The sequence below is a fragment of the Muntiacus reevesi genome, chromosome 1 (genome assembly GCF_963930625.1).
Source record: "Muntiacus reevesi chromosome 1, mMunRee1.1, whole genome shotgun sequence".
NCBI classification, from domain to species: domain Eukaryota; kingdom Metazoa; phylum Chordata; class Mammalia; order Artiodactyla; family Cervidae; genus Muntiacus; species Muntiacus reevesi.
In genome coordinates this window covers 230797885-230820407 of record NC_089249.1, presented here as the reverse complement: position 1 = coordinate 230820407, position 22523 = coordinate 230797885, and the positions used below count along the sequence as shown (strand labels likewise).

Genomic DNA, 22523 nt, shown 5'->3' with positions numbered 1-22523 from the left:
TCCATCCCCTGTCCTCATGAACACTAGATGATGATGGAGTCCAGGGCTAGGAGAGAATGGGATATGTGACCTAGACCAGAGGTCAAGACCCCGCCATTGGGTAGAAAAGCAAAAGTGAGGCACAAAATATGTCTGGTCTTGTAGGGACCAGCAGGCCTTCCATCAGGACCTGCACTGGTTCGTCTATCACTGGCATCCAATGGTGTCCAGAGCCTTTGCTGAGCTCATCCCACCTGCCTGGGTGGGGTGGGGGGGGGAACCTCCTTTTCAATGGCCATCTCTCTCAAGCATTCCTGAAACAAGCCTTGACATACAGAGGGGCAGCGGTGTGGAAGGGAAAGTCTTGCCCCAACTCTGGGACAGGACTGGATAGTAGCAGGCCTCATCCCAGTACAGAAGTTTCATAGCTGATCTCCTGTCGTTATATACTTCCTCACTCTGTGGATCTCAAAAAATTTACCACTATCACCTGGAAATCTGAAAAACTGGTGTTTCTTTAAAACAGGGGCTTCGTACTCAAAAATAATAACTGAGAGCTAAAAGCATAATTACAAATATTTAACAAGTGGAGCACTATTCATGTCCCATGCCCCACTCTAAATGTTCTGCAAGGACTAAGCTAAACATGACAGTAACCCTGTAACGTATTACCATCATCATCATCTCTATTTTAAAGCTATGGAGACTGATCACAGAGAAGTTAAGTGACTTGCCATGGTCACACAGATAGAAAATTACAAAGCCAGGCTTTGAACCCAGGCAATTGGAGTCCTGAGCCCACGTTATTAACCCTAATGCTATGCTTAGATCAGGTTAACACTTTGCCCAAGGAAAGTGCTCAGGTCTGTAAGGAGAAATAGCCAGACTAACCAATGCGGCCAGCTTCCCTGGTCAGTACAGCTCAAACAATACCTCAGGTCATCCCAGGGTTATATAAAAACAGACTCCTAAAAAAGGCTTGCAGTGGCTGACAGTATAAAAATGTTTTCTGTGCTTCTGATCCAAGGTAAAATTTGATTTACAATAATAGGCACAGAATGATCATGTTTATACTTGCAACCTGGCACTTTATTATTATTCCCCTGAATAACAGTGAAAAGAGTTTTGTAACCCCAAGGTAACATGGCACTGTAAGAAGGAAAGAAGGGTGAGATTTAGCAGCAGCTGCCATCATAAATCAGCATATGGCTGTTTCTCTCGGAGCTCTGGGCTCAACTCTTGGCTGTCATAAACTTATAAAGGGGAGCCCCATGAGAATTTATGTAACGATGGGAAGACTCATTTTCCTTCCTGCAAGAATCTTTCTGAAGCAAGGTGAGAATTAGGCTGATTAGATTCTATGTGAAGAAAGAAAACCAAACCAATGGTTTAGGGGAAAGGAAAATATGGGTCAACTTTAGCTATTTAGCTACTTCTCTTGCCAAAAAAACTGACCTTGCAAATGGAGAAGAACATGCTGAATTCCACCCAATAAATGAGTGACCGGATGACCAAATAAATTAATGAATGTGATCCAAGCCTCCTCAGGGGTAGTTCTTTTAGTGTGAGAACAGTTACATCCTAGAATCACCCAGAAATGCTGAATACATAACAAGGCCAATCAACAGAGTCAGCCTCTGAATATTCATGTACAGATGATGCTCCCAGTCAATATGTTTGATTTTTGTGTTTACTGATAGATTTTCAAATTCACTGTGTAAACCAAAATTCTAAAAATAAAAAGAAGAGGAAAAAGGAAAATAGAGAAGAACTTGTGGTGAGGTCATACTTAACGTCTGTATAGGACTGCCAGATAAAAATACTTAAAAGTTTTTTCACTATCTGAAGTTCAAATTTAACAGTCACTCTATATTTTTAAAAAATTTATTTATTGGTTGTTCTGGGTCTATATTGCTGCACGGGCTTTTCTCCAGTTGTGTCAAGTGGGGGCTACTCTCTAGTTGCAATGCGTGGGGTTCTTATTGCGGTGGCCACTCTTGTTGCTGAGCATGGGCTCTAGGATGCTTGAGCTTCAGTAGTTGTGGCTCCCAGGCTCTAAAACACAGGCTCAATAGCTGTGGCACAGGGGTTTAGTTGCTCCATGGCATGTGGAATCTTCCCAGATCAGGGATCAAACCCACGTCTCCTGCACTGGCAGGCAGATTCTTTACCACTGAGCCCCCAGGAATGCCCCCACCCTATATTTTTATTTGTTAAACCTGGCAACCTACTTCTGGGCTAAGAACCCTAATTAGAAGAGAGGGCTGAAGAGAATATTTGGTGGACATGCCCACACCTAGGAGTCAGAAGGAAGGCAAACCAAAGGGAGAATCAGAGAAGCAGGCAGAAGAGCCTGCAGAAATATGGAAGAACCAGTGTGCACAGAGCTTCTGCTGAGCGTTGATACAGATATAGAAGAAAGGTGGGGACCAGGAGGATGCTTGGTGAGAAAGGCCTGATGGCTGCAGAGTTCGCCCTTACCAGGCTGTTAGTGCTTCTAAGAAGCTCTGTGAGCCTGTGAGCTACAACTACTGAAGCCTGCGCATCCGAGAGCCCATGCTCTGCAACAAGAGAAGCCACCATAATGAGGAGCCTGCGCACAGCAACAGAGACCCAACACAGCCAAAAATTTTTAAAAATAAATAACAAGTTTAAGAAGTTCTATGTCAGTGGTTCTCAATGAGGTTGGGGTGGAAAAGGGGTGTGTGGTAGAATGACCTATAGTATATCAGAATTGAAACCTACATGTTGGAAGTAGCCCTCTTTTCCTCTGAAGATTAGGGAGAGAGACATAAGTGTAACCCTTATTAACTCAGAATTTATGTGGTCCAGTTTTGGGGGCTGTGTTGTGGTTACTAAAGCACAAAATAAATTATAAATCCTTTCTTGCACTTTTCTTGAAAACCATGAAAGAGTTTACAACAGTTCACAGGAGTTTACTCCTATAAACAGGAGTTTACACAGTTTACAACTATCCATCAGAAAGTCCTTATCATCAACCTACTTCCTTCACAGCCTCAGCTGTTCTCTAAGGTACCCCCTCCACAATATCCTCAACCTTCAGCAATTCCCCTCCCCCTCATCTATTTTCCCTTTTATTATATAGATCAATTAGGCCTCTCTTCCCAGCAAAAAGGTCCGATCGACTTACCCAACCTGGTCCCAAATGATATGAAAGATGAAGCATTTTCAAAGAGAGGGAAATAGAGCTGGCAATTATAAAATTCTCTTTGGCAGTCTGGAAAAAAGAAAAGTATGAATTGCCCTGTTCCTGGTATTTTGAAAAGCTTTTCAAGTGACTATGATACGTGGACCCTTTTGAGAGATACCAGTCTTGATCAAGACACAAAACCTTTCCATTTCCTGAAAAGTCCTCTCTTAGCAAATTTCTCCCTGCCAAGTATTCTCTCTACAGTGGGCCCAGAAATCCACCCAGTTGGGTGGAATTGGACATCTGTGATCTGCCCCCAACAGAGACCACAAACTGTGGGGCAGAAACAGGTGACCCAGAACAAGTCCTTGAGTCTCCCAGTCAATGCCTCAGGCTAGAATGCCTCCAACTTCAATAAGGTTTTGCTGGGGGGAAAAAAAAAAAAAGAGGCAAATCTTAGGTGGTCCAGTCACCTCCCCAACCAGAAAGGTCTTGAGAATGAAGCCTCCCAGCTTCTAATGCTACTTTGGTGGTGCACTGATTTGGTGATGGTGACTATGGCAGCAGCTGGGCAGATTCACAGGGTGCCCTGGGGGTGGGCAGCCAGCCCAGCAGGACATTCCTAATGTGGGGAAATGATCTTAGCCTTCATCCAACTGGTCTTCAAGTCCCTTAAGTGTCAGAGTCCCACCCTGCTAGTCTGACCCCTCAAGGTTCTTCAGGACCCCAGGTATTTAAAGAGATCTTCTGATCCCCGATCCTTCCCACTTCACTCTCCGACCTCCCCCTATAGTGATGGACCCAAGTGTAAGCAACCCAGAGGCTGGTGGTGAACAAGGCCTCCAAGCACCAAGCCCAAGCCTGCCCTCTTTTTAAAAATATTTCAGACTTAGGGATTTGAAACAACTTCTGCTTCTTTGAATCTATTTTTAAGACTCAGAGTGATGTAGGCTTTCCAAACAAATTCCAGTTTTACCCCCTTGACATGTGGCTGCTAAAGATCAACTGACCCTGCAGCCAAAAAAGAGGAGGAAATATTACTAAATGGGGACCTCATTCCTAGAGACAATAGCCTTTAAAAGCTCTGGTGCTTCCTTTGCTGCCTTTGGATTCTTAAAGGGTTGTCTTAGCTTCCTGCCCCCGACAAGAGTAAAACAAACAGAGAACAATAATAAACCACCTACGAAATCCAAAGGTTTTCATGACCTGTGAGTTCATTTTTTGCATCCATGGGTCCCAGTCAAGGCCACACACACACACACACACACACACACACACACAAATGCCCTTTGAAGAATACTCAAATAAGGCACTTCCCTGGTGGTTCAGTGGTTAAGACTGCATTTTCAATGCAGAGGGCACAGGTTTGACCCCTGGTTGAGGAACTAAGCAGCAATCCCCCGCCAAAAAAAAGCTCAGGTAAAATCTTGAATTCTATTATCTCTGTGGGTGTTGGGCCACAGTTAGCTTCCCACTAGGAGAAATGATTATCACCCGGGTATAGGTCCTTCTGCTGTACTGCACATAGCACAAGAACAGGGGTCTGGAGCTCTGCTGCTACTGCTGCTAAGTCGCTTCAGTCGCATCCGACTCTGTTCGACCCCATAGACAGCAGCCCACCAGGCTCCCCCATCCCTGGGATTCTCCAGGCAGGAACACTGGAGTGGGTTGCCATGTCCTTCTCCAACGCATGAAAGTGAAAAGTGAAAGGGAAGTCGCTCAGTCGTGTCCGACTCTCAGCGACCCCATGGACTGTAGCCTACCAGGCTCCTCCGTCCATGGGATTTTCCAGGCAAGAGTACTGGAGTGGGGTGCCATGTCCTCCCTGGAGCTGTGGACATTTGTGAACTCCAGCCACCCACCTCCCTGCCTCTCTGCCTTTGGCCACCAGATGGCGTTCTGGAAACGTTCTCCGCACCAGAGCTTCCTGTACCAAAGCTCCCCTGCATTACTCCCAGCTGGCCGCCTTTCCTCCCTCTTCTGTTCCTTTGATCCATTTCCCAGAGTGCAGCCTGTGGGGCTTTCTGGAAGGCAAATGTGCATGATCCTGGGCAAGTTACCCAACCTCAATACTCAGCTTTTTCACCCATGGCCTGTTGTGAGGGTGGCGTGGGATGATGTATGTGAAGCACTCAGCACAAGGCTTGGCAGGTAGCTGCTGTTTTCATCATGCAGCTCAGAGCCCTTCCAAAGCTCTCCACAGCCTATAGGACAAAGTCCAAGTCCTTAGCATAGGGCCCCAGGCCCGCCATCATCCAGCGGCCCCGCTGACATCCCAGCCCAACTTCCTCTTCCTCTGTCCACAGACCCTCCTGTAGGACCATAAGGAGCCAGCTCACCCACCTCAGGCCTCTTCCATCCTGCTCCCTCCCCCTGCCTTGCCTCCCTGCTGTCCACCCACCTCCTCTGGTTCACTCCTCTGCATCCTTCCGGGTGCATCTAAGGGTCCTCCAGGAGGATCTGAATCCAGAGCCACTCCACTGGACCCACTTCTTTCATTTTCCTACCTTGACCTGAAACTACGAGTCCCTTGGGGGGTCACTCTGTCCTGCTCACTGCCTTGCACACAGCAGGATGAGTGAGGGTCAGGCAGTGGGGCCACCATGCAGGCTACCACCAGAGGACCTGGGGCCCACATTGGCTCTCTTTGCAGGACAGGTAGCCTGGGCCTGCACCCAAGCTGAGGACACCCTGGGAAGTGAGACTTCCTGGTGGAGAAGACAGAGAAAAAAGTGAAGGGACAAATGCAAGACCATCTTTACCATTTGTACTCAGGGTATAAAGCCTGGCAAATAATACCAGGTAAACTAGACCCATGTAATGAGTGCTTTCTCTGTACCAGGCGCTGCACTGAGCCTTCACTTATATCATCTCATCGAATCCTTACCACAAACTCAGGAGATGCAGGTTAGCCATACTCTACTAGAGAAGGAAACTGAGGCCCAAAGAGGTTATGTGACTTGTGCTCTGTCTGCCTCCAGAGCCAGGATTCAGACCCTGTGGATTGGATTCAGACCCTGTGCTGTTGGGAATCTCCAGGGAGTAGGGGGCAGGGGGTAGGGGGTGGAAAAGAAAGTACAGAGGGGAGCACAGGTGATGCTTAGGCCAAGGAGGTCCTCATCACGCCATCCAAATGGCCACAAGCCTCCAGGCCAGTGGCCCGACTGGAGTGACTTTTGTCCCAACAGGCACCTCCAGCCCTAAGGGCTGAGCTGCAAACACCTACCTAGGCAAAGTTGGCCCTTAACTCCCATCACATCAAATGCTTTACAAACCTCTGGACTCAACCTCAAGGTAAAGCGCAAGACTGACAATGGTGGGGCAGCAGCGACAGGAGGAAATGAGAAGGAGCAAGCCACCTCAAGGCCACCCAAGCCAGCTGCACCCTTGGCCCCCTCCTGGGTCTCATCTCTGTGACAGGACTCTTGGACAAGAACTGCAGTGGGGAGTGAAGAATTGGAGGAAGGGAGGGAAAGGGAGAGGAAAGTGTGGGAGAGGGAAAGGTATAAAAACCTCCAAGACCAAGGAGTGGGAGGCTGGGGGATTCCCCAGGATAGGAGCTCAAGCTGGACCAGATGTGGAGAACAATGGGCTGGGAGGCTGGGGAGCCAGAAGGGAAGGGGGAGGGAGGCTGCACCGTCGGGTCAGAGAGGTCATTGTGCTTCAGGAGCCAAGACCACAGGCACCTTTACGGTCCCGTCTGTGTGGGCAAGGGACTGCCCCACAGCCAGTGCAGGAGCCAGAGGCAGTCCCAAGGCAGGCCAAACTGTGCAGATCACAACACCCACCTCCAAGAACAATGTCATTGCCCATGACTCTGGGCCAGGCTGTCCACGCACATTCCATTTCATCCCCAAGATTTCTGCCTGAGAGGTCTACTGTTCTTATTCCCATCTGCACTTGCAAGATGAGGCACAGAGAGGCTGAGTGACTTGTCCCACATGACCCAGCTGGGAAGTTGCAGGGTCAGAATTTGAATCCAGGCAGTTCGGCTCTGATGGCCACTCTCTTAATCAGCTCTGCTTCCCTTGAGACAAAAATGGGTGATGGGGGCAGAGTCAAGACTGAGAGGTAGACAATGGTGGGAAAAGAGGAATGGGAGAGGAATAACGGGAGACGAAGGAAACAAGGAGAGACAAGGAAGGAAGAGAGGCCGAGGCGTGACTCGTCCAGGAGGGGCTTAGGCTCTCTGCTTACTTGGCCACAGCAGGGGCTCCCCTCCCCTCAGCGGCTGCCTTGCCACATGGACAGCACCTTCCCATCCGGCCTGTCCCCAGCCGCATCCTCCTCAGCGGCAGGCCACTCAGCTTCACGGAAACTCTCTTTCTCTAATTGGCATAGAAACTCACAGCCCTCCCTTTTCCTGTAGGTGGGGTTTCCATAGGAAAAAGCTGCTTCTCTGTTTCCCTGGCCTAGCAACTGTTTGGAAGTCAGATCCCCACATCCTGCTTCACTGGGTCAAGTCCCTCTTGGACCGACTCTTGTCCATCACTGGCTGACGGGGACCCACAGTGCCTCTGTACCGGGCCTCCCCTGGTACTTTTATCTCATCGGTCCTTGCACCTCTCACATCTCTTCTGATGAAGATGGCCTTTCTTTCTGTTAGTTCCATTAGCTAAGGATGGGACAAGGCTGTGCCAGCAGGGCTGGGGGCAGGAGAGCGGGGCTAATCAAGCCCCTCAGGAAACTCTGGAGGACTCGCCCAGACCCTGAAGGTCTCTAGCGGTTTCTGGATCTAGCGCACTCTGGCGGTAAGCATGATGCGACTTCTGTCACTTCTTCTGGGACTTTTGGGGCCAGGGGGCTACTTGTTCCTTTCAGGGGATTGTCAGGAGGTGGCCACTCTCACTGTGAGGTATCAGGTGGCAGAGGAGGTACCGGCTGGCACCGTGATAGGGAAGCTGCCTCAGGAACGGGGCCGGGAGGAGGGGCCTGGCCAAGCGGGAGCTGCCTTCCAGGTCCTACAGCTGCCCCAGGGACTCCCCATCCAGGTGGACTCTGAGGACGGCGTGCTCAGCACAGGGAGGCGGTTGGACCGGGAGCAACTTTGCCGGCAGCAGGATCCCTGCCTGGTATCTTTTGACGTGCTGGCCACAGGGGAGCGGGCGCTCATCCACGTGGAGATCCAGGTGCTGGATATCAATGACCACCAGCCGCAGTTTCCCAAAGGTGAGCAGGAGCTGGAAATCTCTGAGAGCGCCTCTCTGCGCACCCGGATCCCCCTGGACAGAGCTTTGGACCCGGACACTGGCCCCAACACCCTGCACTCCTACACCCTGTCTCCCAGCGAGCACTTCGCCCTGGATGTCATTGTGGGGCCCGATCAGACAAAACACGCGGAACTGGTGGTGGTGAAGGAGCTGGACCGGGAAATCCACTCATTTTTTGATCTGGTGTTAACTGCCTATGATAGTGGGAATCCCCCCAAGTCAGGCACCAGCTTGGTCAAGGTCAGCGTCCTAGACTCCAATGACAATAGCCCTGTGTTTGCTGAGAGCTCACTGGCCCTAGAAATCCAAGAAGACGCTGCCCCTGGTACTCTCCTCATAAACCTGACTGCCACAGACCCTGACCAAGGCCCCAATGGGGAGGTGGAATACTTTCTCAGTAAGCACGTGCCTCCGGAGGTGCTGAACACCTTCAGTATTGATGCTAAGACGGGCCAGGTGACTCTGCTCCAGCACCTAGACTACGAGAAGAATCCGGCCTATGAAGTGGATGTCCAAGCAAGGGATCTGGGTCCCAATCCCATCCCAGCCCACTGCAAGATTCTCATCAAGGTTCTGGATGTCAATGACAATGTCCCAAGCATCCACATCACGTGGGCCTCCCAACCATTGCTGGTGTCCGAAGCTCTTCCCAAGGACAGTTTCATTGCTCTCATCATGGCCAATGACCTGGACTCAGGAAACAACGGTCTGGTCTACTGTTGGCTGAGCCAAGAGTTGGGCCACTTCAGGCTGAAAAGGACCAATGGTAACACATACATGCTGCTAACCAACGCCACACTGGACAGAGAGCAGTGGCCCCAATATACCCTCACTCTGTTGGCCCAAGACCAAGGACCCCAGCCCTTATCAGCCAAGGAACAGCTCAGCATTCAGATCAGTGATGCCAATGACAATGCACCTGTGTTTGAGAAAAGCAGGTACCAGGTCTCCACTCGGGAAAACAACCTACCCTCTCTTCACCTCATCACCATCAAGGCCCATGATGCAGACCTGGGTGTTAACGGGAAAATCTCATACCGCATCCAGGACTCCCCAGTTTCTCACTTGGTAGCTATTGACTCAGACACAGGCGAGGTCACCGCTCAAAGGTCACTGGACTATGAACAGATGGCAAGCTTTGAGTTCCTGGTGATTGCAGAGGACAGCGGGCAGCCCCAGCTCACATCCAGTGTCTCTGTTCGGGTCAGCCTCCTGGATGTCAATGATAATGCCCCAGAGGTGATTCACCCCATACTGAGTAATGGGAGAGCCAGCCTCTCGGTGCTTGTAAATGCCTCCACAGGTCATTTGCTGGTGCCCATTGAGAATCCCAATGGCCTGGGCCCAGCGGGCACTGACATACCACTACAGGCCACCCCCAGCTCTCGGCCATTCCTTTTGGTGACTATCATAGCAAGAGATGCAGACTCGGGGGCAAACGGAGAGCTTCTCTACACCATTCGGAGTGGGAACGAAGCTGGTGTCTTTGTCCTCAGCCCCCACCTGGGGCAGCTGTTCATCAACATCACCAATGCCAGCAGCCTCACTGGGAGTGAGTGGGAGCTGGAGATTGTGGTGGAAGACCAAGGCAGCCCCTCCTTGCAGACCCGAGCCCTGCTGCAGGTCTTGTTCATCACCAGTGTGGACCACTTGAGGGATTCAGCCCGTGAGCCAGGGGCCCTGAGCACATCGGTACTCACAGTGATTTGCCTGGTTGTACTGCTTGCCGTCTTTGGGTCGATCTTGGCTCTGATCATGTCTATCTGCCGGACGGAGAAAAAGGACAACAGGGCCTACAACTGTCGGGAGGCTGAGTCCACCTACCGTAACCAGCCCAAGAGGCCCCAGAAACACATTCAGAAGGCGGACATCCACCTTGTGCCTGTGCTCAGGGGCCAGGTGGATGAGCCTGGCGAAGTCGGGCAGCCCCCCAAGCATGTGGGCGAGGAAGCAATGATGGAAGCAGGCTGGGACTCCTGTCTGCAGGCCCCCTTTCATCTCACACCGACTCTGTACAGGACTCTGCGTAACCAAGGCAACCAGGGAACGCTGGCCGAGAGCCGAGAGGTGCTTCAGGACACCGTCAACCTCCTTTTCAACCATCCCAGGCAGAGGAACGCCTCCCGGGAGAACCTGAACCTTGCCGAGCCCCAGCCTGCTGTAGGCCAGCCCCGCTCAAGGCCCCTGAAGGCTGCGGGCAGCCCCACAGGAAGAGTGCCTGGAGACCAGGGCAGCGAGGAGGCCCTGCAGAGCCCGCCAGCCTCCTCTGCAACCCTGAGGCGGCAGCGGAATCTCAATGGTAAAGTAGCCCCTGAGAAAGAGTCAGGCCCCCGTCAGATCCTGCGGAGCCTGGTCCGGCTGTCTGTGGCTGCCTTTGCGGAGCGGAACCCTGTAGAGGAGCTCACCGTGGATTCGCCTCCTGTTCAGGTACCTCTCTCTCTGGTCACCCCTGGACCACCACAAACAGCATCAGACCCCATTACCCTCACATTCATTCCTTAGGCTCACCAAGCACCTTAGGATGCATTGGGTGCAGTGGTTCAGCTCTGGAGTCAAAAGGATTTAACTGTGTGATCCTGGACAAATGACTTACTGTCTCTGAGCTTTAGTTTTCTTATCTATAAAGCAGGGATGACAGTAAGAACATCTGCCTCACAGAATTGTCACTTAATTCCTATTGAGCACTTACTCAGAGCACCTGGCACAAGCAGACACACAGCAAAGGCAGTGATTAACAGTACCTGCTTTCATCTCATTTGGGCAATTTTCCCTGTGAAGCAAGCTGGCATGGGCATTACTGCCCCCGGGTCTCAGGGGCTGCCTGAGACCCCAGAGCTTGTCAGCTAGGCCTGTTGGGTAGGGCAATGGAAACAACCTTGGGACTTGGGAGTTCGGCAGATCTAGGTTCAAATTTCGGCACAGTCACTTTAGGAGCTGGGCAACTTTATTTATTTCACCTATAAGATAGGAGTGGTGATACCAAACTTACCTGTGTCTACCTCCAGGGGGTTGAAGATTAAATGGGAAGATGAATGACTGTGTCCAGTGACCTAGGGTTTACTGGACACAAATGGGAAAGCTTTTTCCGGGATGGGGCCTGATCTCACACCCATATCAACTCCTCTGAACCCCAGATCATTTCCCTATGCCCAAGGCACACTTCTGTCGTGAGCCAGGCCAGCAGCTCATGTTTCCTGCAGAGCAAGGACACAGCTTCCTTCCCCCACCTCTTCCCCAGGAAGCCACCTGGAGGTGGCCCAGCTGCTCTTTCAGGAGTCCTGCCCTGACTCTATGCAGCCCCAGAAGTGTTGCCCAGCGTCATTCATTCATTCACCTATTCAATCGTCAAATGCTTACTGAATAAACTCTTTGTGTCAAATATGGTGCTGGTGGTTGCCAGAGACAGCAGAGAGCAGGCCCTGTGGGTGACCATACTGAAAGAGAGAAGGGCACCCAGGTGAGATTGACTTAAGGGTAAGAGGCAGCTTGCCTAATGCTTGTGTCTTTCCAATAGCACAGTGCTGCAGTGGAGTCAGATCTTGGTTCCAATTCCATCCAGCCCTGCCTCTAATTGCTAGATAGCCCCTGTGAGTCTCAGGTGCCACATCTGCAAAATGGGTATAATAGCATCCTCTTCCTTGGGTTACTAAAGAATGACATGAGATTAGATACCACTGGACAGTTCATAAGTGCTTATCCTGAGATCTATTACTAAGTGATTTATAGACTTTCACTCATTTAATCTTCATATACACAACCAACACATGACCTGGGTCTTGTTATTATCCCCTGATTTATTGCTGAGGAAACTGAGCCTCAGGATTTCTTAAGGTGGGATGGGAAATAGAGCAGGGGAAGATTTAGGATTTGAACCTGAGTCTGACTCGAGTCTGACTCTAGCTGTGAAATGACCCTGAATGACAGCACATCACCTAGGGGCTAGCACTCAGGGAGTGTCCCTGAAGTATCGGCTGTCACTCGAGAAAAGGGAGACAGACACTTTAGGAGGGCTTCTGGGCCTGGGCCAGGAGGTGGGAACGGCCCTGAGGTGGGCAGTGGGGCCCTGAGACTCCCAAGTCACAGTGAAACCCCAGTCCCAGCCACCTCCCCTTCCAGACCTCCTCTGAGGTCAGCCCTTTCTGTCACAGCTGCCCAAAGGGCGGAGGGATCTCCTCAGAGGGGAGGTAACCTGGGACCGGGAGGCAGACACAACATTTCTAGGAGTAACAGCCCAAAACCCTGGACTCTGTGGAGCATTTTAAACTTTCATACCACCTAATTAATCCTGACAAGCCTGTGAAGGAGGCTGGGTAGTATTTTTAGATTCACCTTAGAGATGAGGAAACTGAGATCTGAGTACGTCTGAAAACCTGCCTGTCATCACACAACAAGCTAGAAACGACTTTGACTTGGTCTGTTGCCTCCCTCATAAGAGCCTGTGCGGCCTGGCCCTGAACATCTCACCCACCCCTGTTCCATTCACCAGCCTTTCTGAAACTCCACTGTCTCCTCTGGCCTTTCAGCTTGAGCACCTTCTGACTGACCTTTCACCCCTCACCCAGACCCTCACCCTCTCTCCACTTGCTAACCCTCTATGGAAACTCCAGGTCTCAGTACAGGGGCCTGTGATGCAGTATGAACAGAGAAAACATTTGTTGAAATAAATGAATGACTTCCCCCTGTAGCTTCACCCGCCCCCCCCCCCCCCACACACAACTCCTCCTTGTTCTAAGTTGGGTGAGGGGCTTTCATCTGCTCCACTTGACCTCTATCCTTTCCCAACTCCGATGTAACCCCCCATAGTAGCCCACGTGCCCTATCTCCCCTGACTGTCCTCCCAGGCAGACTGGGAGTTCCCTGAGGGCAGCGACTGGGCCATGATCTCATTCTTATTCCCATAGCAAGCACAGGCCCTGGCACAAGCAGGCCCTCATTAAATACTTGTCGAATGAATGAAAGGATGAATAAATTATTCAAAGACACCCTCTGCCTTCTTATAACATAGTTACATCTGACCCACCAACATTGGCTGAGTGTTTGAATACTGCTGAAGAGGGGGATACAACACTTTAAGAGGATCCTTATTAAAGTAATAATACATTTATAGTCAGGAAATGGCCTCTTCCACCCCAATCTCACAGTGTCCACCGGGGGCAGGTCTCATGGGGTCCCCCAGAAGACCCTTATTCTTTCTCTCAGACACCCAGGTCCCGGAAATCTGTAGTTGACACAAAGCCAAGCAGGGAACCTGCCTGCACATGTCCCTGCCTCCGTCACCATCACCGTTCACCATCCCCCAACCAATCCACAAACATCTGAAGCTGGAGGAAAGACTATAAAAAGAAAGCGCCGGCATTGAGGGAAACATCCGGTGAGGAAGTGTGCTGGGTCGGAATTGTGTGGAGTCAACAGATTTTTCCTGTCTTGTAGCAAATCTCCCAGCTGCTGTCCTTGCTGCATCAGGGCCAATTCCAGCCCAAACCAAACCACCGGGGAAATAAGTACTTGGCCAAGCCTGGCAGCGGCAGGTAAGCAGCACGTAGCCCCAACTCTGGTTTCTCAAGCCCCCTCCCCACCAGCCTGCCCTCACCCCTGCAGCCTCTGTGCTGCAAGGAAGGGTGAGCACATTCCAGATGCTGCTCCCCTGGGAGACTGCAGCGAACAGCATCCATCCCCCCACCCAGACAGCTTGGTCCTGGAGCTACTGTATTAATAGTATTTACAGGACCCAGAGTCAAGGAAATGACTTCATCCCCGAGGCTCTATCTGTCCTCTGACTTCAGAGGGACTAGACTATGGACTTTAAATCTATAGCATTCAGCCTTCTTGCTCTTGACCCTTAAATATAATATGAAGGTTTCTGGCTGAGGATGTGGGTATGTGGGTGTGTTTCTTTGGGCTGTCCTAGAATTAAAGAGACCTCAAGAGGACAACTAATTTAACTCCCTCTTGTTACAGACGGAGAAACTGAGGCTCTAAGTAGTTTGATCCTACCCAGCTACGTAAACTTGAGTAAGTCAGATCAAGCCTCAGGCCTGCAGTTTCTCATCTGTGAGATGGAGGTCGCCACTTCCTTGTAGTGATGGGGTAAGAATTTAGTGACCACAAGTGTTCTAAGCCTGTGGCCCAGTGCCTGGAACAAAGGAGGTATACAAACAATGCTAAGTCCTTTCCCCTTAAAGTGAATTTGCTCAAGGTCAAATGACCAGTGAGTGGCAAAGCTGAGGCTGGCTCTCAGGACACTGACTTCCAGTTCAGTGCTCTGGCTGTGACAACTTATAGTCATTTTGTTTGGTTGGTTTTTGGCAAAAAGAGCTAGAAATACTGTAGAGTAGGGTTGAGCACACACACTCCAGAGTCACCTCAGCTTGCCTTTGAAATCTCACTTCATTATTTAACCTGTGAAAACCTTGTGCAAGATGCATAATCTTACAAGTCTTGGTTTTCTCATTTGTAAAATGAAGATGATAACAAGAGAAGCCCTTACAGAAGTGAAAGGTTTGATGAGAAGGCAAATATACCTTGCAAAGCATACGTCTGACTCAGAGTAATTGCTCAATAAACATTAGTTGTTGTCATTACTTGCAAACTTGCCACCTTCCTGCTGAAATGGCCATGGAGAAAAAGCAGCAAGGACTCCAGGCCTTAAAGGCTGTTGGGAAGCCTTCCCAGAAGCTGGGATGAGAAGCCAGGCCTGCCCACTGTGCCGAGGTAGTCCCAGGAACTTGTCTCCTCAGTGACAGAGAGGGGCCATAGGAGGAAAGGCCAGGGAGACAGCAAGAGATCCCATAGTAGATTCTTAGTAGTTTGGGGATGCTTTACCTCAGCTGCATCCTCTATTGACCTGCTCTTCTGGTCTGGGATTTAGCCTCAAACAAGGAGGAGGGAACATTCAGTCATTCAGTCCACCAGGTATTTATCAAGCACCTACTATGTGCCAACTTCTGTTCAGAGCACTGGTGAGAGAGCAGGGAATGACACAGACAAAAATCCTTGCCCTTGGAGACCTCCCTGATGGTCCAGTGGCTCAGACTCTGCATTTCCAATGTAGGGGGCTCAGGTTCGATCCCTAGTCAGGAAACTAGATGCCACATGCTACAACTAAGACCTGGAATAGCCAAATAAGTAAATAAAAATAAATGCTAAGAAAAAATAAAACCCTGCCATCACTGGAACTCATACTTGGATGGAGGGATGGAGAGATGGAAGGGTGACTGCGCTGGATCAACCAAGGTTTACTAAACTCCTACTCTGTACTAGGTAACAAGAAGGAATGGAGGGACAATGGTGAATAATATCTGTGTATTCAGTCACTTCTATTTGCTGAGTGCTTACAACACTGTGCTAAGGTCTTTACCTGTGACACCTCATTTTACTCCCACAATGCCCTGTGAGGTGGATGTTATTTATTGCTCCCATTTTACAGAAGAAGAAACAGACTCAGAGTAGGCAAGAGGGCTGGGATCAAGAAACCCAGGTTGGTCTGACTCTGAAGCCTGGGCTGGGAACCCAGTTCAGTTTGCAGATGAATGAATGCTGGCATGAATAGCAGAATATTCATAAGCAGGAATGAATGAATTTGTGTGTGAATTTCCTCACTGGTGGAATGGGTTGGCTTCCTTTGCAGGAGTGCAATCCCAGACACAGATGGCCCAGGCACCAGGGCTGGTGGCCAGGCAGAACCAGACCAGGAAGAAGGACCCCTGGACCCTGAAGAGGACCTTTCTGTGAAGCAGCTGCTAGAAGAAGAGCTGTCAAATCTCCTGGACCCCCACACAGGTAGGAACTTCCCAGGGTCACCCTGACCGCACTTCTTCCCCTACAGTCTCTTCCTGTGCCCAGGCTTCAGAGGGCTGCTCCAATCCACTGCAGGGAAACACAGCCAGTCTATTTCTGGAGAAGACTATCAGCAACATTTTTTACTTCCCCTGGAGCTTTAGGTCTTCATTTGTTTAAAGACCAGATTTGTCTTTGATTATGCATTTAAAAAGTCATCAAAGAATAGTGAACAACTACTGAGCTCTTGGTGTGTGCCAGGTACTAAGGAAGCATCTTGTAGGCATTATCTCAAGTTAAGCTTCCACACAGTTTTCTGAGGTAGACATTAGGAGTTCCAACTTAGAAATCAGCAAACTGAGGCTCAGAAAGGTAACACAGCCTGCCCAGAATCACCTAGCTCATCAGTGATGGAAGGGAAGTCAACCTGGGCCCACCTACCATTAGGGGACCTCTCTTTACTTCCTACACCGCTCATCTGCATTTCTTTAATGTGTTTGAAGATCTCTTTACCATGAGAACTCAAGAATCTGCTAGCACCCCCATACCTCCCCCACAACACACATCAGTCAGCCTCCTTCAAGTAACACACACTAAGTCTGACCTACGCTGTGGTTTTCTGTGGCATAGTTAATAATCTATTTCTCATCTGGACATATTCTGTGTGCTGAAGGCATGGCAGGGATTTCCCTTTCCTTGGTTAAAAAAATATAGCTAACATTTATTGAGTGCTTTCTGTGTGCTAGTTCCTCTTCTAAGTGCCTCATGAGAAAATCTTCTGAGATTGGGACTATTCATTATCCCCATTTCATAAAGAAAAAAAAAAACAACTGAGGGGCCAGGGTTTTAATAATTTTCCCAAGGTTGTGTAGCCTATGGTTATTAACCCAGGCAGTGTGGCTCTAAATTAAAATTAAGTAAAATGAAATCTAATTAAAATTAAGTAAAATGAAAAATTCAGTTCCTCAGTCATACCAGCCATGTTTCCAGTGCTACATGTGGCTAATGGATATTGCTTTGGACAGCACAAATACAGAGAACTTTATAGGACTGCATTGTCTAGAATGTAGAGCTATGAGGTCCATTCCAATAACCAATAGCCATGTGTGAAAATGGCTGGACCAGCTGAGATGTGATAGAAGTATAAAACACACTCCAGAGTTTGAAGACTTAGTATGAAAAAATAAACATCTCATTAATAATTTTAAAAATATTGATTACATGATAAAATGATATTAAATATAAAAAACTTACATAAATTAATTTCACCTTTTCTTTTTACTTTTTAAACCTGGCTATTAGAAAATTTCATATGATCTCAGTGCTGGTGTTATAGCTCTCTCCCCCAGCTTTGTGCGGGAACCTTTGGGCTTCGTTCCCACGTGGTCCCGATTCCTCATAGCACAGAGGGCAAGGAGCACAGGGGGATGGTAACAAGTCGGGGAACGAACAGCACAGCAATGGTAGCGGAGCCTGCGCTGCCCACAGGGTGGACTGTGACAGGGCTACTAGTGAATGTGCCTGACACTGGGGTCTCGGCCGCACCAGATAAAAGCCCCACTGGAGGATGTGATGATGATCATGTTTTATTGGCTGCATGAGCTCATTGCATCCTCATAGCCACCTACAAGATAAGTGTGACTATCTCACCACTTTATAAGAGAAAAAATAGAGGCTCAGGGAGATTAAGCAAGTTTTCCAAGTTCACACTGCTCATAAGCTGCAAAGCTAGGAAATCAAACCCTGGTCTGCCCAGTGCCCACCTGCCTCGGAGTGAATTCACCATCATGTTTCAGCCATTCTCCTACACTCCACTGATTTTCTCATTCTAAGCTTCATTCCTTCTGAAGCTCTCTGACCCTTGTACAAGGAAAAGCCTGATTCTGTAACACCAGAAGAGTTTCAACCTTATTACCCCAGAGTCTCAGGGAACTAAGGTTTACATTTCCCAAATGTCCAGGGTTAATATTTATGTTCATTCAATCATTCAATAAACATTCACTAAGCCCTGGGCGTGGGCTGGACCAGTCGGAAAGGGGCTGACCCTGCCTCACAGCCTGCCTAGCCCCGCACTGACAAGGCAAGAACAAGACTCATTTATCAATAGAAACAGCATTTAGCTGTATTTTGGAATAACTGTTCAAAATCACAAAAATAATATTTGGTTAATAGAGATAAATGTAGATAAACAAAAAGGGAATAAATCATTTCTGCCCAGGGCAATTTCAGCTAACATTTTGACTTATCCCTTTCCAGTCTTTCCCTCTATGCACAGATTTTAAACCGGCTCACCTTAAGTATTAAATACATGTTAAAGTAAATGTTGTGCTTTTTTTTTTTTTTTAAAGATACAGATGCTTAACCACAAGGCCTATGCTTTGTATCCTCTGCCCTGGCCTCTATTACTGTGCCTGGGACTGGTTTCCTAAGACAGGATTTTCTGTTGAAGAGATGGCAAAAGTAGAAGTGTGATGGTGGGATTTGGGGTCAAGGGGACACTTTTTCACTGTCCCGTCCCTTTCCTGGGACAGCTCTTAGGCGGCCAGCCACTTCACAGGGAGGATGAGAGGCGAAGGTTGCAGTGTCGAGAGCATGCGGTGTTGAGAGCGAGTGACAGTACAGACCTTAGCAGGCCAGGGAAACCAGAACCACAGGTGAGCACCTAGCATCCAGGGAGAGAGGAAGGGCAAGTTCTCCAGACAGTGGATCTCAGTGGTACAGTTACACGGGGCTTCCAATCATCAGACCTGTGGGTCAAATCTGGCTTCGGGTGCCTAGTAGATGAATGACTGAACTTCCTGGAACTTGTTTCCTCATCCATAAAATACTCTTGACTTCAAAGGTGTGTGTGGAGGTTAAATGAGATAATTATGTAAATTGCTTGGCACAGAAGTACTTAATAAGCGGTCACGATTATATTATTATTATGAATAGGAAAGGAAGGCAGCACCAAGCCAGGAACTACAGCATTAGCTAAAAACGGGAATCCCTCCAGCGCCCCCATGCTCAGCTAGTGGTGTCTGTCCTGAGAGAGTGAAAATCCTGGCTGTTCAGGGATGGATGGAGGCCACCTAAACCCGAAACGCCCCCGGAGACTGGGAGATGCTTTAGAAAGAGGCCAATTTCTAATTCTAGGCCTTCCTCCTCCTGCGGCCGCGTCCTCACTCCAGCTCACGAGCGAACTCACTCGCTACCTTCCTGCCCGGCGCGCTTCCCCGTCAGGGCCTCTTCCTTCCCGCCCCCCTCCGGCCGCCCCATCTGTCCCCCCCATTTCCCTTCCCTCCTTTGTCTGGCGCCCCGCCCGTCCGCCCGGGGCTCCGCCCTCACCGCGTCCCCTTCGCCCCCTGCAGGCCTGGCCCTGGACCGGCTGAGCGTCCCCGACCCGGCCTGGATGGCAAGACTTTCTTTGCCCCTCTCCACCAACTACCGTGACAACGTGTTCTCCCCGGACTCTGCGGCCTCGGAGGAGCCCAGGACCTTCCAGACCTTCGGCAAGGCGCCGGAGCTGAGCCCGACTGGCACGCGGCTGGCCAGCACCTTCCTGTCGGAGATGAGCTCGCTGCTGGAGATGCTGCTGGAGCAGCGCCCCGCCGTGCCGGTGGAGGCCGCCTCCGAGGTGCTGCGGCGGCTCTCCGTCTGCGGGAGGACCCTCAGTCTAGACCTGGCCACCAGCGGGGCCGCGGGCTCCGAAGGCCCCACGGGCCTAGCTGGAAACAAGGGGGCCGAGAGCAGGACCAGCAGTGGCAGCAGCAGCAGCAGGGGCCAGTGGATCCAGGAACCGGGGACCCCGGGAGATGTTAGGAAGCCCAGGCCCTGAGGATTCTGGGACAGGAACTGGTGTCTCTAATCTTTGAACTCACTGACCAGAGGTGGCCTGAGAACTTTAGGGTGACGGAGGCTGCCCCACAGAACAGGCAGGAGCCCCAGGACAAAGAGCTGGCTGACCAAAGCAACCCGATGTTAAGTGCTGGCTCTACTGGTGGAATTTTTGGAGGAGGGAGGCAGTTTGTGGCTAAGTGTTTGCTGGCAAAACACATGGAAGAAGAGCACAGAGGGTTAATCCTCTTTGCAAAACAGATGCCTAGGAGCATCCCAAGCAGGAAGGAGGGCCTGGTTGCACACTGGAGGGTTGGGGACTGGATCCTGGGGCACCAGGCAAAGCTCTCTGACCTACTAATAAAGGAAAAGTAGTGGGTGGTTACCCTGTTTGCACCTGTCAGGAGGGCCAGGGAGGAGGGAAAAGTAGAGTGAGGGTTCTTTGTCATCCAGTCGCTGGCCGGAGCGTCACTGTGGGCCAGGATGGTAGGGTGCACAGTGTTAGGTCAGCGGTGATGGACACAGGTACACTTGACCCTCACTCCCCTATTGCTACAGTACCAAATAATCTGCTTCCCAGCTGAAAATTAAAGCTAAGAAAAGCATGAGTATTTATAGAGTATTAACAGGGGCCAGGCACCAGTCTTTACAATAGGATTTAATTTCATTTCCTCACAACCCGAAGAGGGGAGGTGTTATTATCCCCATTTCAGATACAAGGCCATGAGACTTGGGAGAAGCTGAGTGTCTTGCCCAAGATCAAGCAGAGAAAGGAGGCAGAGCCAGAAATTGGAGCTAGGCTTGTCCAACACCAATACCCACGCTCTCGACTTTGGCACTAGACTGCGAGCCGAGGAAAAGAAAGGAAGAGCTACCACAGGTGGGCTTTTGCCAGAGTGGACTTGCCTGAAATCCCCTCAGGAAGAATATTGAAAAGTTTATTTCCAAAGCCTCTCAGGCTGCACATCTCTGCTCTTCCGAGCACAGAATGAGAGGGACTTGTCACTGACCTGATGCGGCTGGGCCTCTGCAGACTCCTGTCCTTCCCTAGCAAGCAGCCCTTCAGGTGCAGAAGTCATCTTTCCAGACCCACTGATTGTGGGTAAACCTTCCTCTGTCACAGCAGTGAATTCAGGCCCTGGAGGACAGTGTGTGAACTGGGTCTATGAAATTGATGCTGACAGCAGCAAACCTTCCAGGGGAGGAGGGGATAAAAAAACAGCAAAATATTTTCCCAAGGTTCAGTCTATTCAGCTTCTCAACAGTGTGGAGGCTCTCCCTGATACTAAAGAAAAAATTTCTGTTCCTCTCCTTTCATCCTTTTCCGGAGCTCAGAACACATGTTCACTGTTCACTGAAAGGTGCCAACCATACTCCCATCTAGGGATAATGAAAAGCATCCATACTTGGAATGTAGTGAGGCATCATTATTCCATTATCCCATTTTACAGATGAATAAAATGGGGCCCCCAAAGTGCTTCAGGAGCTCTGGGAGCAGGGTCTCTTGGTCTCTGACATCTCACTCCAGGGCAGAATAACCTCTTTACAAGATCTGTGATTTGCAAGCTGTTTGGTTCCCCAAGCCAATGAAAGAGGCTGGGGGACACCAAGCAGGTAGGGTCTCCAATCTGAGCAGCAAGGCACCTGGCCCAAGGTAACACTTGATGAATACTTGTTGAAAAAAGTATACTTGTTAAAAAAAATGAACAGTGGGTACAGAAATGCTACAGGATTCCCTTTTCTCTATACTGGAGCTCCAGGTATAAGACTTCATTAGAAAAGAGAAAAAAAAAAACACAAAAAACAAAACAGGTTCCATTACATGAAAACAGTCTGAAAACCATAGCACTGGAGTAGACAGTGCTGACCCCCAATCACTAGTGGATTTTCAGTGCAGAGTTGATGTTGGGAGACAGAGAGAAGAGATGAGAAGAGGAGATGACCTAAAGAAACTGGAACCATTGCTCACAATTGGATCACTGCCTCCCTCTAGTTCAAAAGACCTAAATCTGTTGTCCTTGGAACCCCTGCATACTAGGCAAAACTTTGTGTACAGGGTTTATTTCTAGGCAGAAGATACAGAGTTATCAGATTTTCAAAGGAACATGTGACCTATAAAAAAGGTAAGCAGCACTGCTCTAAGTCACTAAACCTCCACAGACAGGCAGTTTTAATCACAAGGAGTCTGAACGCTTTATTGCCAAAGAAATAGCAAGACAGAAAGGACTGACCCGCCCAGAGCCACACAGCAGGCTTGTGGCAGAGATAGCTTCTACATCTGAAATTCAGATGATGTTCTTTCTGATATATCAAGGGTCCTTAACCTGGGGTTCCTGGTCGAGCTTTGGGATCTAAGGATCTGCTGAATGGCATGCAAAATTGGGAGGATGCGTACTTCTCCATGAGAAGGAGACAGTGCTTTCATCTGATTCTCAAAGGGGTCTGTGACCTAAATAAGATTAAGGACCACTGTGATCCTCAATTCCCCACAGAATCTGGAGAACTTGTAGGTAGAGCTGTTTCTGAGGCAACCGACCTTTGATCAGGGCTGGGGTGTATGTTGGTGAGCCTTGGTGCTCTTGCCCAAACCT

General features: G+C 49.7%; 1 protein-coding gene across 1 annotated transcript; it reads left to right on the top strand.

The window, feature by feature from the left end:
* Positions 1–7564: 7564 nt before the first annotated feature.
* Positions 7565–22320, top strand: PCDH12 (protocadherin 12). The gene is made up of 4 exons (XM_065918788.1): positions 7565–10767; positions 13771–13868; positions 15968–16119; positions 19467–22320. The coding sequence occupies exons 1-4, from the start codon at positions 7888–7890 to the stop codon at positions 19931–19933; spliced, it is 3597 nt and encodes a 1198-aa protein (XP_065774860.1). The 5' UTR covers positions 7565–7887; the 3' UTR covers positions 19934–22320.
* The last annotated feature ends 203 nt before the right edge of the window (positions 22321–22523 follow it).